We start from the raw sequence: 16,862 nt of genomic DNA, 5'->3' as shown, positions 1-16,862 counted from the left end.
GGTGAGATGATCGCAACGCTTTCGTGATCAAAATCTGCTGGGACTATGGCATCCTTACGTTGCAGCATGCTGGCGTTGTTGTAGGAGTTGCGACCCGAGTCTACAGGGACTCTGACAACTCTTTATAGTGGCAGTAGTATTACAAATGCTGGCACCTGCTCCAATCCCAGAAGAAGTGCAGTCACTGGGTACGCGGCTTATAAATTCACCGACGTTTGAGCTGATATCCTAGCCCGGCCTTCACCCTTATTGGATCCTAGCATGGTTTTACTTATGGCAAACCAACCGTTATATTTTATGCCTTCTGCCAGGCACCCCAAAGCTATGACTTGAGGAAGGACTCATATAGAATGAACGTGTATATACGACTCATGAATGTATTTGCATGATCATACCATATGTGAGCTTTCTTTCGTCTTTGCTAGACACGCCCCATCTCTTGGCAGGTCGCGCTATGATCATGGATTCGGTCTGTCAAGGAAAGGGTGATGTCAATTGCCCGGCTAGCACCCACTTGGAGGGTTTGTTAAGAGGATTTTTGCCAACCCAGGAATATGAAAGTTTGAGTCTCAAATCGGCGCGTCGAAATAAACTTAAATCTATATTTGTAACAGTTCGAAATTATACACATTTGTATGTGAAGAAAATATATAATTAAAATAACAATGTTTGACTTGATTTTTTTTTTTAATGCGGTCACATATAAATGGAACTATTTTTATTCTGCGCAAAAGGTCGTTAAGCATTGGTTTCGGAATACGCTGTTTAAGGAACGTCAACGAAACAAAGACTCTCCCTACAACTTCAACAATCCACCATCTACTACATTAAATTTAGAAGAATATGAGCGTACTGGACAAGCTAAAGTAACGCCGTTAAATGAAGAGCTGAATCTGGCTTCGGCAAGTATTACAATTAGCAGTACATGCATATTTAATACTGTTAAAATCATACTCATTTGTTCACACTCTACACCAATGAAAATTAAATATTTTTCACTTGGCATCTCTTTATATAGTTCAACCTTACGAAACAGCAGGAACAGCAGCAGCATAAAATATCCGAAACAAAAGGTCAAGATACCGAAAATGAATCTAATGCCGCTACTATTCCAAGCACATGTGGCGATTCTCCGATATCAATCGATATTAAAAATGAACCGATGAATGAGAGGGTTGAGGACCATTGCACAATTGACGCTCCACACTCCCAGCAACAGCAGCAGCATAAAGATAGCAATGATAAACACTTGTTAAGTCCAGCGTCGGCAGTGCTTCTTCATCAGCGACAACAACGTATATCAGCCGTGGCAGCAGTTGACCCCCAACAGCAGCAAGTTATTGAAATGCAAGATCATACAATGATAGGTACAGCAGTTGCATCCATGTTACAGCAGCAACATGTACAATCACAATCGAACCAAGGTACACAGCAGCATATCAATTTATACAGCTACGAAACGAAATCGGAAAGCGGTAGTTCGGATATACTTTCAAGACCTCAATCACCGAACACGTCTTCGATCGTCTCGACACACTTTGCGAGCATCAATGAGTTGTTAAATCAACAACTTGACAATTTGCCTCTTAGCCAAAACCTTACTAGCATAAATGTTGCAACCATACACGAAAATAATATGGGTCCACCAAAAAATTTCCAAACTAGCAAGTCATTCGAAAAAAACTCTCCATCTTCACAGTTTGATACGAACTCGAATTCATCGAATGCGTCGTCTACATCCAGCGGGAAGCGAGCAAATCGTACACGCTTCACGGACTATCAAATCAAGGTACTACAGGAATTCTTTGAGAATAACTCTTATCCAAAGGATAGTGATTTGGAGTATTTAAGCAAGCTTTTGTTGCTTTCCCCTCGTGTTATTGTTGTCTGGTTTCAGGTAAGACATTATTTTGATTTTCATCGTAGCATAAAGAAATAGGATAAATAGTTGATGAGTTTATGGCTTATCCGAGGCATTACCCCAAAAAACGATATCAATTCTGTTTTGCCCAGCTACATCTTGCATTTAAACAACTTACGCTATAACGGAATCCACTTTCAAGCTAAGTTTGCCCATTTGTAGGAAGCAATAAGCTCAATTAAATAACTTGCCAGCAGTTAACATTGTATGTACATTGTTTAGTTCCATCACATCATAAATGTAGTATATATGTGATGAATATTTTATAAAGTCAAACACAGAGTTTTCAAGCTGATCAAAGTTTAAGCCTAAAAATTCGAAAAAAAATCGACAAATGGGTATAAGTATGAGTACATAGACCCAAGAAAGTAATTTAATATATGAACGTATTACCTCTATCACGTACAAATATTACGCGAAACACTCTACTTACTTACTCTACACCTATGTAATCCATAACCTAATTAAATTCGTATTATTTAGAATGCCCGCCAAAAACAGCGAAAGATTTATGAGAACCAGCCAAACAATTCCCTTTACGAAACAGAGGAGAAAAAACACAATATAAACTACGCTTGCAAGAAGTGTAACTTGGCATTCCAGCGATACTATGAACTGATACGTCACCAAAAGAATCACTGCTTCAAAGAAGAAAACAATAAAAAATCGGCCAAGGCGCAAATAGCCGCTGCACAAATCGCACAAAATCTCAGTTCTGAAGACTCAAATTCTTCCATTGACATAAATAGTGGCAATGCGGTTGCTCAATTACATCATCAACAACACGGATCTGCCGTTACAACGAGCCATAATTTAACAAATAGTGCTACTGATTCCAGTATTTCACCCTGCGTGATATCTACTGGATTAAATGTGTTGCACAACACATCACCGCAGCATTTATTTGGAAAATCGTCAATGTCCATTACCGATTTTAGTCCATCCACTACTCCCACACCGCCGCAATCCCAACGAGAGCGGAACGATAGCACTGAGTTGTCACCGCAGGGTCAAGCTCACAAGTCGAAATTTGAATGCGAAAAATGTAAGATACATTTCGGGTTCTATGAACATTTTCGGGAACATCAGTTGCTTCATTTAATGAACCCCGGTTTGTTTACATCCCAGCTTTCGAGTATGCCAGACACATATGGCACATTTGGCAGTATATTGCAGAGTTTACAACAGGTAGCAGCAGCAAATGCTACCCACCAACAGCAGCAACAACAATTGCTACAGCAACAGGGCCAACCGTCGGCGAAAAAGCGTAAATGTTCCGAAACATCTTCTATAACGGATGATGTGTCATCGATTGGCGGCACTGGTGATATCGATACTAATCCAATGTCATTACCTTTTTCAACCCCAAGGAAATATGATTTTTTGTACCAGTATTTCATGCAGAACGAAAGTAGTAAAGAACTAAAGCAACAATTTCAATCGCAACAGCAGCAAGCACACGAGCCAGAGTTAGAGATGGAGTTTCTCGCAAATTTTTATCACCAATGCGAGTTGCGGAAGCGAAGCAATTATGATTTTTTATACCAGTACTATCAAAAAAATGAACGTAAACAACAAATGGGGGCAATGCAATCTATTTCAGGTGCTTTTGAATCAGAGAACAAACCCCATATAGATTTCCTATTGCAATATTATCAACTGAATGAATCAAAAAAGTTTTTTCAGTTAGATGCCTCGAACCCACGAATAAATGACCACACGTCTGCGTCGCATTCATTAACAGCACAGTACCAACATATAAATAACCTATCTTCAAATAGTCGAGAAACAAATACATCTAAGGGTGGCTTTGTTATGTTAGATTCCAACTTAACAAAAAACTCCCTAGAGGTACTGAGTAGCAATATAGGGCTTTCAGATGGCGAAGATAACAATGACGATAACGACAGAAATAGTAATGGTAAGGAAGTTGACGACGCTGATAGTTGTGCTACTGATCATAATGACGACAATAATAGGAAAATCGAAAGTAATTTGAGCTATAAGAAACGGAAATCGACAAAAAATACCATTAAAGGAAGGAGAGGCAATTTTCACGAGGCTACAAGCACAATGGAGATTTCAGGCGGGATCAATCCTGAAGCGAATCTACTATCGCAGCAGCAAGTTAAATTCACTTATGTGGATGAGGACCATAAGCGTAAGGATGTGAGTAAAGACAGTGGAAAATTTGGGAAAAATCAAAAGTCTAATCATACAAAGCGTAAAGCATCATCTTTGGCAACTCAGTCGACAGTGCCACTAACAAAAAAAGCTACAACAACTCTATCAGCAACCAGCAACGTCGAGACATATATACACAATTTAAAGGATTTTCTTGATGCTAACACAATTGAAACACCTACACAAACGACTCAACATAACAGTGACAACCTGGTACAAACGGATACTGACGGCAGTAGCGGTGCGACAGCGATGGATAAAATGCTATTTTCTGAAACACCATCATCGTCGCCAAATTCAAACAATAATTCATCAGTTGTTGGACCATCATCAGCAAAGCCAGGAGCTGGTATTGCCGAAAAACAACAAAGCAAGCGACTACGAACTACAATACTGCCAGAGCAACTAAATTTTTTATATGAATGCTACCAAAATGAATCAAATCCGAGTCGAAAAATGCTTGAGGAAATCGCAAAAAAAGTAAACCTGAAAAAACGCGTAGTACAAGTAAGTAAAGCATAACATTCCAAGAAAATCATGACATGACCTTCGGGATATGTCTTATTATATTATTTGTGCGCAAACGCTAGGTTTCCATTTAAATAAGTATTATTATTTTAAATACTTGATCATGGGTTCAGGCAGATCTTATACTTTGCTTTGCATTTTTTTAGCAGGACTGCTGTCCAAAGGACTAGTCTCAAGGGCACCTCGTTTCTTCGCAATCGATTTAATATTCACGCGATCTGAACATTTAAATTCGGCATCCTGTGGTGTCACACATTCACTCCCTTGAGTCTCCTATTTTAAAAGTTTGTCCTGGGGTGATTCTAGTACCTTTGAAGGTCTGTCTTTGGCTTCGGTCCAAATTTATTGTACGCTTATCTGCCTTAGGCCTTCTTGCTATTGAAAACGGACTTTTTTATTTTATACTCCACTTGATCCATCAATTGAGTTGCATTGTCCTCTAGACAAGCTTGAGGGGGAAATAAATTATATGCCTCCTAATGAAATAACGCGGATGGACTTCGTCCAGGAGTCGAATAAAAAAGTATTTTTTTATTATATTCATTACTATTGGGTATATTAATATAATATATTTATTATATAATATTTAAGAACTAAGAGAGTGTCATCAGCCAGGGCCTTACTTAGACTCTTTCTTGTTTAATATTGTGTATCAGGTTTGATTTTATTTAAACACTCTTAGAGACAACGCGGATTTTATTTTAAATTATTTCGCCATAATTATAGCTGCAGTAATAGGTTCTGCCATGAAAAAGCTCCTCATAAAAATATCTGCCGTTCGGAGTCGGCTTGAATCTGAGGGTCCCTCCATTTGTGGAACAACATCAAGACGCACACCAAAAATAGGAGGAGGAGCTCGGCCAAATACCCAAAAAGGGTGTACGCGCCAATTATATATATATATATTATATATAATAGGTTACTATAAGTATTAGCATAAACAAAAGAGTCGCAATATTTCTTGATTATAATTTACATTACTATAATAAACACTTACCTCTTAAGTTTTTTAGCGTTAAAATGTTCCATTTATTTTCCAGTTATTGTCACATTTTGAGTTAGTGCTCTATTTCATTTACTTGATTTTATTTTCCTTTTTTGTTTTAGTAATGTAATATGTTGCCGTTGATGAAGTGATCATAAACCTGAACGTTTGCTACGTTAACTTGCTGTCTCAACTCTTTGCTGAATTTAGAAAATAGTTTATCGCCTGGATGCGATTTCTTAAGGTAAACATTTTGATCCAAGAGTTAAGAATAATATGGGTTTATATCCATGACACATCTCATTAAGCCAAAGGAAATATTAAATCTATAAAATATATTTCTCCTGACAAATTCTTAAAAAAAATTTCGTCCCAATACTCCGTTGCTCAAATATACCTAAATCTAGTATGAAAATTGGCGTAGCGCGCTTGAAAATTTAAATATGAAAATTGCTTATTCTTTGATAATTTGGTGAATCTAGAACTTGAATAAAATAGAATGGTTATATTTGTTTAATGATAGGTAATAAGTGAAATAATGTAATATGAAAATGGGACACACTACAAATTAGATACTAAACATATAAATACGTACATATTGGAATATCTCAGTTGAAGAACTATTTAATCTTGATATCTATACGGTATATTGACATTGAAATTGTATACTTAAAATCAGTAAAGTGAAATATCGATTCAGAAAATAATTGCATAAATTTTATTCCACTTTGCTAATAATTAATTTAATTTTCCAAGGTAGTGTATGTGGGTATAACACATATATATGTATATACATGTATAACATATATATATATATATATACATACAATCTGTTATTAAAGTTTAAATACGCTCTTCAATATTTTTTGATTCGTATTCTTGATCATTCATAAAGTGAAATTAGAAAACATGCTTATTGATTTAGTAAGAGAGGAACGTGCAGAGACCTATATGCAAATGGATTGCTACAGACAAGTCTAGCTGAAACCGCAACGCCAAAATGTGTAAGTAAGTGTAAACAAGTAAAGTGTGTCCGCCTGGGGGAGGCTAATAATGTGTATATACGCGGATGACATTGTAGTTATAGCAAGTTCGAGAATATTATTTCCGACATAATGCAAAGGGCTTTAAGCCTAACGAAGAGATGATGCGCTGGGTGGATCGGTCCAAAACAGACATCATTCCTTTCACCAGGAAAATAGTCATTCCAGGAATGTGGGAAATCAGCATGGATGGAGTTGTTATCGGAGTGGTCGGCGAAGTTAAGTATCTTGGCTTAACTAACTGGAAGCATGCATTTTCCGTAACCTTGCTCAAAGTAAGAAAGACTCTCAGAATCTGCAAACGTTTAGCAGGGAAATCCAATAATCCTGAGATGGAGGCACATCATGATAATTAGGCCAATGATATCATCTGGAGCAGTCGTGTGCGTATTGAGGGCCATTATTTCGATTGAGCAGGCAGCACTGACTTAACTTCAGCGCTTAGTATGCGGATGACTCACGGGGGCGATGTTGACATCTCTTCACATAGTTATTCAGCAATCAGTCAAGCGTACCCTGTTGAAAATGACTAGAAAAGGTTTTCGTAAAGCAAAAGTGATGCAGCTCCCACTTACACATCTACCCAGGGTTGTCATTAAATTTGAGAAGAAGTTCAGAATTGAACTAATTAGATGATATAGTAAATTGGAGTACACATGCACTTTAAAGGAAACTCCACGATTTTACGCTGCACTGGTATAGGTACATTTCAAAGCTTCTTCCAAGCGAAATTGTATGCCTCCGGAATGAGCGAATTGCGATTCTGAACGACAGTCAGGCAGCATTGTCATCCTGTGAGGTTAAGTCCTCACTGGTCCTTGATTGCATGGGGAAATTGAATTTCTTAGAAACGCACAATCGCATCCGGCTCATATGCGTCACAGGACTTAGGGGTATAGTTTGGAACGAAGTAGCGGATGCACTGGTTAGGGGCCTGAGGCCCCGCTACTAATAGGACAACCCCGTCCTTGCTATGGGACAGCACACCAACAAGGTTAGAAGTGAAGACCTAAGAGATTTTAGCTAGCACTAAATTATAGGGCCATGTCAAGCGAAGTTCTCGCTGAGAGGTACAATTAAACGAAGTTTCGACAATTTCCTTAGGTTTAGATCAATTCTCGAAAATTCCAATAAGTAAGTAATAAGTTCTTGAATGTGGTGCTATAGCACAGAGAAGGTTGAGAAGGAAGACGAAAGGCACATGCCGTCAGCTCAACCCACCTCTATCTGAAATTTATTAAGGAACTGGGTTTGCATGCGGTGCTGTGATGAGTAGAGGGCACAAAAGCCATGAGGTCGAAGTGCTACCCTCAAATTGTATTCATTCATTCAAGGGCCTACCTTCTTTTAATTTCTGAATTCGAAGAGCTTGAGCCTCTAACTGTATGTATTATGGCGCTAAGATCCTTTTTTAAAGGTTTAGTTGAGCTTATCCTCCCATTTGTCGTCTTCATTTTGATGTTGTCCTACAAATGGAGCGACCTTCAATTATATGCTGTCTCCGAACGGTAGATTGTTTAAATAAGAAGCCTTTCGTGACCGCTATTACAAAAAAAAACTGTATTCCATTAATTAATCAGTTATCTTAGAGCTTATCCTCCAATTTACATAGAAATTTTTAAATTTGTCTTTTTTTTCACTCCCTCGTTTTCAAAATGTTCTGTTGGACTACAAAAAACAAAGACACTACAAATTGGATAAGTGAAACCTCCCCGATTTTGGACGGAATTATGAAGTAAAGGACTATTTAATGTTATATATCTTAAAACGAATTTTCATCCGATTTCGACATTATTCCTGGCATATTCGGAAAAAAAATTATTTGGGCATAACTCTAAAAAAAATTCGAAGCACCCAAATCAAAAAAAAAAAAAACTGTCTTAATTCAGATTACAATCGCGATAGCTCGTAATCCAAGCGATCATAAAAATGTTAAGAGTTCTCGCGATTTTCGATTTAGCAGAGTTATAAGACTCCTACTACTGAGATCACGAGTTGTAAAGCACTATTACAAAATCAGAGCTATCGAGCAATATGACTATAGGCTATAGAGTTATAGATCCTTTCTGTCAGACACGAATGACACGAAGTCGTTCGGCTGAGTAAAGGTCGAAAAACTTTACTGTTAAACAAATTTAGAGAAAATAGTTATTATAAATACTATCTTTTTTTATGTATTTAACAGGTTTGGTTCCAAAACTCTCGCGCTAAAGATAAAAAATCTCGCAATCAACGTTTTACCGCAATTTCCGACGATAGTAACTACGAGGACGCTACGCAATATAACAGAGAAGGTGGAATATTGCATAAAAATGTGATAAAATCCACCAAGTCTTATGGCAGTAAGTGTAATATCAGTTTCGTCCCGGATGTCAGTACTAGCATCAATACCAATACTGGATTTGAATTAGGTGACTGTAATTTATGCCAACTCCCGCAAGTGAATATGAAGCAACATGCCTTTTCTGTTGAACATATCTGTAAAGTGAAAAATCTTTTGGAGCACACAACAGCAAATGTCAAAGTGAACATCGATACGGAGGTGATTGCAGCTTTCGGAACAGACGTCGGTGCCTTCGTGGAAAGCAAAACAGAAAAAGATGGGCTTCCCAATGGCATTGTCCCAACAGGCGATGCCGAAGTGAATGAAAGTAAATGTTCCTCTGCCGATGTCAACGATAGTCAGGAAAGCAATTTTGTAGGGCATCAAGACGCCGATGTTGTCATCAGTGATCGCCTTTGTACGTTTACAAGAATATATAAAGAGCTGAGATTACAAAATGTCATGAAACAAGCACTTGGAAATAAGCGTTATAACAACTGTAATGAATTAGAGTGGAAAGAAAATGGGAGGAGTAATGAAGAAAGCGGAGAGCCACCAATGAACAATAATGATAACAGTCGGCCCAAGGACAAACAGCAGCCGACTACTTCAGTTTCTCCAAAACATGTTAATTTTATGGAGAACACGAAAGCAGAACAATCAATCACCGAAATAACTTTTTTTAATAGCCGAAGTGGTGTCAGCGAAAGTGGCATAGTTCAAGGCAGTGATCATCAGCATTTCAATAAGCCTAGCGATTCGGCTAGCTGCAAGCTATTTGACGAGACATATTATAGTGACGACAATGATCACAGTCGTAAAAGTGCCAATTTTACGCCAAGTGAGCCACTTGATACAGTTTTGACTGAAGGCAGTAATAATGATAATTACAAATACAAAGATAATGTCGATAGAATTAATCCAGATTTGACGGATAATACCAATACAATACAAAAATGTTCGACAAGAAATGAATCAATAACAGCAAATTGCGACAGTAGCAGCACATCATCAGCATTAACAGCTACGACAGCCTCTACGAACCTATCAAATTCACATACAAAAGATATTATCAAGCAAATTTTTAAATGTAGTCAAATAACAGGTGAGTTTACAAAACGAATGCAAAAGGCAATACAGATTTAAGGACCTATACTTACATACATACGTGACTCGTGTGCTACATTACCTAAACTTCAATAATACTGACATTCATTCTATAGGTAATCTTACGGTTCAAAAATATACGTCTCATATCTATATACTATATATAAAAACAATTAATACAATAATAGATAAATCAACGTTATTTACGAAGATTTGGCAAGGGTAATCGAGAAATCCCTAGTGTATTCTATTCAAGGTAAAATGCATATTCATAAGTAGCGTGCGCCAGCAGGTGAAATCTGAGAACAGCTTAACTAGAGAAATTATTGACAGACACCTACAAATGCTCTAAAAGATTTGGAAACAAACTTTCGACCAACCTATTTACTAATGGATGCATTATAAAATGTGTATAACTCTAGTAAATGTAATGTTACTTTGAACATACTTTACGTAAATCATAGGCATTTGCATCGCCGGTTACTGGGGATTGTAACAAATACAAACTAATTTTTATATTTACGGTATATAAAGTTTTGTCAAGTGTCCATAAGGAGTCAACTGCATGACATTTGAACTCAGTCGGACCTCAATTTGGTATGATAAAAAATCTCTTTTTATTAATATCAATTGAAATTGATTAAGAGCCATCAACTTCACATATGGTACATATACATATATACTGGATTGCCCATATTCGACGGACCCATGTGTTTTTTTTTATTGTAAATCAAAGAAAAACACAATTTTTTTGAAATTGAAATGAAATTTGAAAAGGTCGAGCCAAGGAGCACCAGGAGATTTGGTGGCTCCTAAAACACTCAGGCTAAAGAGCCCATTGTATTTAAAGTTCTTGAAAGGCGGTAGATAGTCAAGCAGGGAAGGAGAAAAGTATCAGAGAAAGAGATAGAAAAGAATAGAGACAGAGATAGAGATAGTTAGTCCTGTGAGAAGTTTCCAGATTCTTTGGCAAATCTGTAAATATCCTCCAGTTTTAGAGAAAGAAAATTACTCATTCTCATGACATCGGAACCCAATACTCGTAGCCGTGCTCTAGCAAAGGCAGGACACTCACAGAGAAAGTACTCAGTGCTATCCGCCTCCTCCAAGCATGACAGGCATAGCGGGTCCTCGATGATTCCAATGGTGGTCATATGCTGACCCCATGGGTTGTGTCCTGTAATGATGCCGACCAATAACCGAATGTCTTTCCTTCTAAGTTTTAGTAGAAAGTTTGACAGTTTTCTGTTCGGACTTGTCACAAAACACTTTGCAGTTCTGCAGCGTTCCAGACCGGACCATCGCTCTTTATGTAGATTGCATACATAATTGCTGCTCCAATTCTTGATTCCTGCGGAACTGATTCCGATTATTGGCTCTGGCCCCTGTGGGGGCACCGCTGACCCACGGTTGGCCAATTCGTCGGCGATTTCGTTTCCTTGAACACTGGAGTGCCCCGGAACCCATATAAGTACAAACCTGTTTTGTCTTGCGACAGAATTGAGCTTCTTCTTACATTCTTGAACAATCTTTGAGGTTTGCTTCGCGTTCTCCAGGGCCTTCAATGCAGCCTGACTGTCACTGAAGACTCCAATCTGTTTCCCGCTCCATCTTCTCTCGATTATCCATTCGGCTACTTTCAGGATGGCAAAAACTTCTGTTTGGAAAACAGTTGCCATTCACCCCATAGTATAGTGATACTTATTACTATCGTTTAAGTACCATCCGGCTCCAGACCCTATTTCATTCTTGGACCCATCGGTAAAGAAAATATCCGTCAAACCTCACTGCATGCATTCTGGATTGCTCCATTGCGTGACATCAAATTTCCTTCCAAATGAAACTGTGGGTATCAGGTCATCTTTAGGTGCCAAAAACAGTGGATACTGCTCCGACATCAACTTAAAGATTTCTCTGTGTCCCGAAGTTCCATCTTCGTGCCAGAAACCATATTTATGGAGTCTACACATTGCTTTTATTGCTTCCTGTTGTATCTTAAGATCCAGGGGGAGCAAATCAAGCATAGCATTTAGGGCATCACCAGAGGTTGTACTCATGGCACCCGTGATGCATAAACATACACTTCTTTGCAGCCTATATAGTTCCCGGATTGTGGACTTAACCATGCTCCGTCGCCACCAGACCACAGAAGCGTAAGTGATGATTGGTCTGATAAGTGCTGTGTATATCCATAGGACCACAGCAGGTTTCAGACCCCAGGTTTTGCCAAAGGCTGTACGGCATTGCTGAAAAATCTTCAATGCACGATTCACCTTCAGTGAAACGTGTGTCTCTCATGTCAGCTTCTTATCCAAGATTACTCCTAGAAATTTAATTTCGTTAGAAAGACCTAGTGTCACACCTTTCAGTGTTGGAAGACTGAGTCCATCCAATTTCAGTTTTCTCGTGAACAAGACTATGGTTGTTTTGTTCGGATTAACGAAAAGGATGTTCACGATAATAATCATTTTATTCGATTATAGCAGATTTGTTGACATCATCTTTTGTATATGATATCTCTCAAATGGCCGCCTTGAGCCTGTACGGCGTATTGTGCCCGTTTTGCAGCATTTTCCATAGCTTTAGCTAACATTTCGGCTGGAATAGCGGTTATTTCCCCACGGATGTTGTTCTTGAGCTCTTCTATGGTCTTTGGCTTTGATTTTAAATATCCCCACAAGAAGAAGTCAGGTGGCGTTAAATCGGGCGAACGTGGTGGCCAGTCAAAATCGCCATTTTTCGACATCAAACGACGAGGAAACAATTTCTTCAAAAAATCGGTTGTGGTGCGAGCTGTGTGTGGTGGAGCGCCGTCTTGTTGAAACCAGAACTACCTCATACGCTTTCGACGAATAATTGGCATCACAAAAAGGGTTATCATATCGCGATAACGCACCTGATTGACGGTAGCAGGTTCACCATCTTCATTTTCGAAGAAAAACGGCCCAATAATCGTTTTCGCACTAACGCCGCACCAAACAAAGATTTTTCGTCGTAAAGAGGTACCTCTTGAATTTCGTGAGGATTTTCAGTGGCGTACATACGGCAATTTTGTTTGTTTACCGTCCCATTCAATAAGAAAGGAGCCTCATCGGACATGATGATTTTGTTCCAAAATTGCTCGTCATCTTCAGCCATTTCGATGACTCTTTGGGCCCATTCCAATCGACGAGGCTTGTCCGCAGGCAACAATCTTTGCGTCAATTGAATATTATACGGGAATAAATGAAAATCTATGCGGATAATTCGTTGTAAAGTGGTCCGAGCAATGCCCAACTGCTGAGAACGGCGATTTTGGGATGTCCTTGGCGACGTCTCAACACTGGCCCGTACAAGAGCAATATTCTCATTCGATAGCCTTTGTCGGTTTTGATTTGGCCTCTTTGGATTAGAAAGAGCATCACCAGTCGAAAACCTTTCGTACAAACGTTTAATGGTGTTCTTGGAAGGCGCACTTTTCACATTTTTTAATTTTTTATACGCACGTTGAGTTTTCCCAATTGACTTCTTTTGTTGAATGTAAATTTCAACAATTTGGGAGCGCTCGCGTGGCGTGCACTGTTCCATGGTAAAAATTTGCTTGGACTGACTCTTCCAATGCGGTATGTCATTAAGCGATCTGACGTGTCTGTCAAAAGATACAGGATCCCAGATGGGTCCGTCGAATATGGGCAACCCTGTATATAAGTTATTGGTTTCTCTATTGAAAAACTAAAAAAAAAATTATATTTTTTTGGAAGCAGAAGCTTTCTTATTTACTCAAAGCAACTTAATAACTAAACTAAAATAGGTTTCTTACTTCTACTTATTCTACGAAGTCACGTTGGTTGACAGGTGACTTCTGTTGGTTCCCAAGAATGATATGCACGGTCAGTTATATTTTTTTGGAATCAGAAGCTTTCTTATTTACTCAAAGCAACTTAATAACTAAACTAAAATAGGTTTCTTACTTCTACTTATTCTACGAAGTCACGTTGGTTGACAGGTGACTTCTGTTGGTTCCCAAGAATGATAATGCACGGTCAGCTATTGAATAGTTGCGCATGTGGTGTCGTATGCCCGTGGGATAGCGACTTATTTGTTGGTCGCATGCTTACGCAACATTGAGTATTGCTGTCGTATGAATATTTACGAATATTTCAGAGTATGTGCCATTAACTCCTCCCCCTTTAAAGTATGCAGCGTTCTCGTTGGATGGCATTTCATTTGTAGGTACAGTGGGGGTTTCCTTTGAACTGCTAGTATTGACTTGAATGTTAATTCTCATTTTCTTCCTAGAGTTTAATTTTTTTGCGATAATGGTGGCCAATAGGATAATCAGTGATAGCGTGATTATCGAAGAGCATGTGAAAATGCTTATTTTGTATTTCAAGTTGACATCGTCTATTTTTTGGATGTTCGCTATATTGAACTCTTTCAAATATTGCAAAGAAAGAACTTCCTCGATTGCTGGCAACGGCTTTGCAAACAGTTGATTTTTATTAACAAAATGTTTGCCTTCAATTGATAAGCTTGAATTATCGTATCTCTTTTTAAGGGCCCATTGTAACTATTGATAAGTAATAATCCGGGCATTATTTCTTCTATCGTGGGCATATGGTGACTGTTTATTAGGGTGCAGTTAGATGAATATCATTTTAAAAGGGTTGTTATGCAGGTGGTCAACGTGACTTCTTTTATGCTATTTTGCTTACATAAAATTAAGTTATTTATATTCTTACAACTATCTCTTACACCAAATGTTTCTTTGTTACAAATTATTAAATTCTCATATTCAAACTTGATTGCTTTATTACCTTGTTTAACAGCTTTGACCTTTATTAATTTACAAGATTCTTTGCTTGTTAAGGTAAATTTTACAATATAAACAATGGAAGATAAATTTGATGCAATTTTAACATCACTAAATTCAACTGTTTCGATTAAATTTATATAAGGCATATTTTGGTTTTCTAATGTTTCTTCAATTACAATTAATTCTTCGTTAGATAATATAAATGAGTTTACAATTCCTGCTTTTGCCCATTGAGTGATCTATGTTTATTAAATCTTCTTTAATGAATTTCAATTTTCTTTCAATATTTTTTTCTATTTCTAATTTAAGAGCATCGCCCGATTTCATTTCGCTTAAAATTGTATTTGAAAGATCAGTTAAGTTATTTATTGTTTCTAAAATAGATTTATTTATTACTACATGGTGGTTATTGTTACTTATGTCATATGCCCACGATGTACCTCAGTCACTATAGCCAACTTTTAACAATATAAACACGACTACACTTTTAATGCTATATATATCTCATATACTACGCTCAACTGGACGGACGTCCACAGGGATGTATTTTGTAAGCTTATGGCAGCGTTGCCACATCAGGTGACAGCTCGGCCACTCCTGCAGGTAAATCGCCCTCGATTTCATGGTCGGAATCATCGTCGTCAAGTTCAGGTGCACTACTGCACCAACGTTTTATTTTGTCTGATGTGTAAACTGAGCAAAATTTCTTCTTCGTGATTTGCATACCTGTGTCTGTATGTCTTCGATAAGATATCGATCGTTGCCGAGAACCTTGGATATAATGTACGGACCACGATATCTCGGTTCTAATTTGCGGGATTCACCAACAGCGGACAGTTCATTTTCAATTACGACAAGGTCGTTATCGTTGTATGTTGACGGTTTGGCATGTCGTTTGTCAAATCGCAATTTCCATTTAGCGCGTTCGTCGTTTATGTTAGTAACGGCTTGCTCACGCCTCTCTTCTATTGGTAACGTATTATTGGAATCCGACAAATCATCCTGAATTGCAGCTAGCAGACGATTTTGGATAGTGTCGCGTAATTTAAAATCAAATACGAGCTCATTTGGACAGAAACCCGTAGTTGAATTTTTTTGCGAGTTAATTGTCCATTGAAGATCTTTAATTTTTACATCCCAGTCTTTGGGGTTTTCCGTGGTCGTTCGGAGAAAATTGAGAATAATTTGGTTGGCGCGCTCAACTTGGCCGTCAGCGCGCGGGGTACGTACAGCAGTTTTGGTGTGATGTATTCCGTTTTCGTCACAGTAATTCTCGAACGCTTTAGACGTAAATGCGGTTCCTCTATCGCTTACGATTTAATTTGGTAAGCCAAAATAGCTCGATATTTCGTTGAGAGTGTTCATTACGGGTGCTGTTTTGGTATCGCGCACGGCTTTCACAATTAAGAATTTTGAAAACGCATCAGATACCGCGAGACCGTACGAGTTGCCACGTTTACTGCGAATGAATGGTCCCATGTGATCGATATGGATAACGCGGAACGGGATGGGATCGATTTGGCTGAAATGCATACTACCTTCAATTTTACCAGGCCGATTTTTTTGGTAGCAACACGGTATGCACGCGGAAATATAACTTTTAACATAGCGTCGTAAATTAGCGAACCAGTAAAACGCTTTGATTCTCTCGATTGTCTTTTCAAGCGCGGGATGTCCCGCGTCATCGTGACACGATTTAACAACCCGCCAGCGCACTGCTTTCGGAACGACAAACGCTAGCGCGCTTGGTAGTTTTTTATAGAGTCTCTGATTTTTTAGTTGATACTCGGTACTCAATTGTTTTTCACGTTCGGATTTTAATTCACCATTAAGAATTTGTATTATTTCACGGAGCGCGGTGTCTTGCAGTTGCATTGTTAAAAGCCAGTCGCGCTGATCTGCGGTCACTGTAAGTACGAAACCGGCTGGTTCTATTTCTTTTGGTTTTTCTACCGGCATACGACTGAGCGCGTCCA

General features: G+C 38.4%; 1 protein-coding gene across 1 annotated transcript in view; it reads left to right on the top strand.

Moving 5' to 3' along the window:
* LOC129250612 (zinc finger protein 2-like) overlaps positions 1–16,862 on the top strand; it is a 186,514-nt gene that overhangs the window by 119,265 nt on the left and 50,387 nt on the right. Inside the window, exons 6-9 of the mRNA XM_054890219.1 lie at positions 735–902; positions 1,019–1,897; positions 2,405–4,612; positions 8,847–10,089. Of these exons, the coding sequence (XP_054746194.1) occupies positions 735–902; positions 1,019–1,897; positions 2,405–4,612; positions 8,847–10,089 (4,498 nt within the window). The remainder of the gene's footprint in view (positions 1–734; positions 903–1,018; positions 1,898–2,404; positions 4,613–8,846; positions 10,090–16,862) is intronic.

The sequence above is a fragment of the Anastrepha obliqua genome, chromosome 6 (genome assembly GCF_027943255.1).
Source record: "Anastrepha obliqua isolate idAnaObli1 chromosome 6, idAnaObli1_1.0, whole genome shotgun sequence".
Classification (NCBI taxonomy): domain Eukaryota; kingdom Metazoa; phylum Arthropoda; class Insecta; order Diptera; family Tephritidae; genus Anastrepha; species Anastrepha obliqua.
This window is presented reverse-complemented; position numbering and strand designations above follow the sequence as displayed.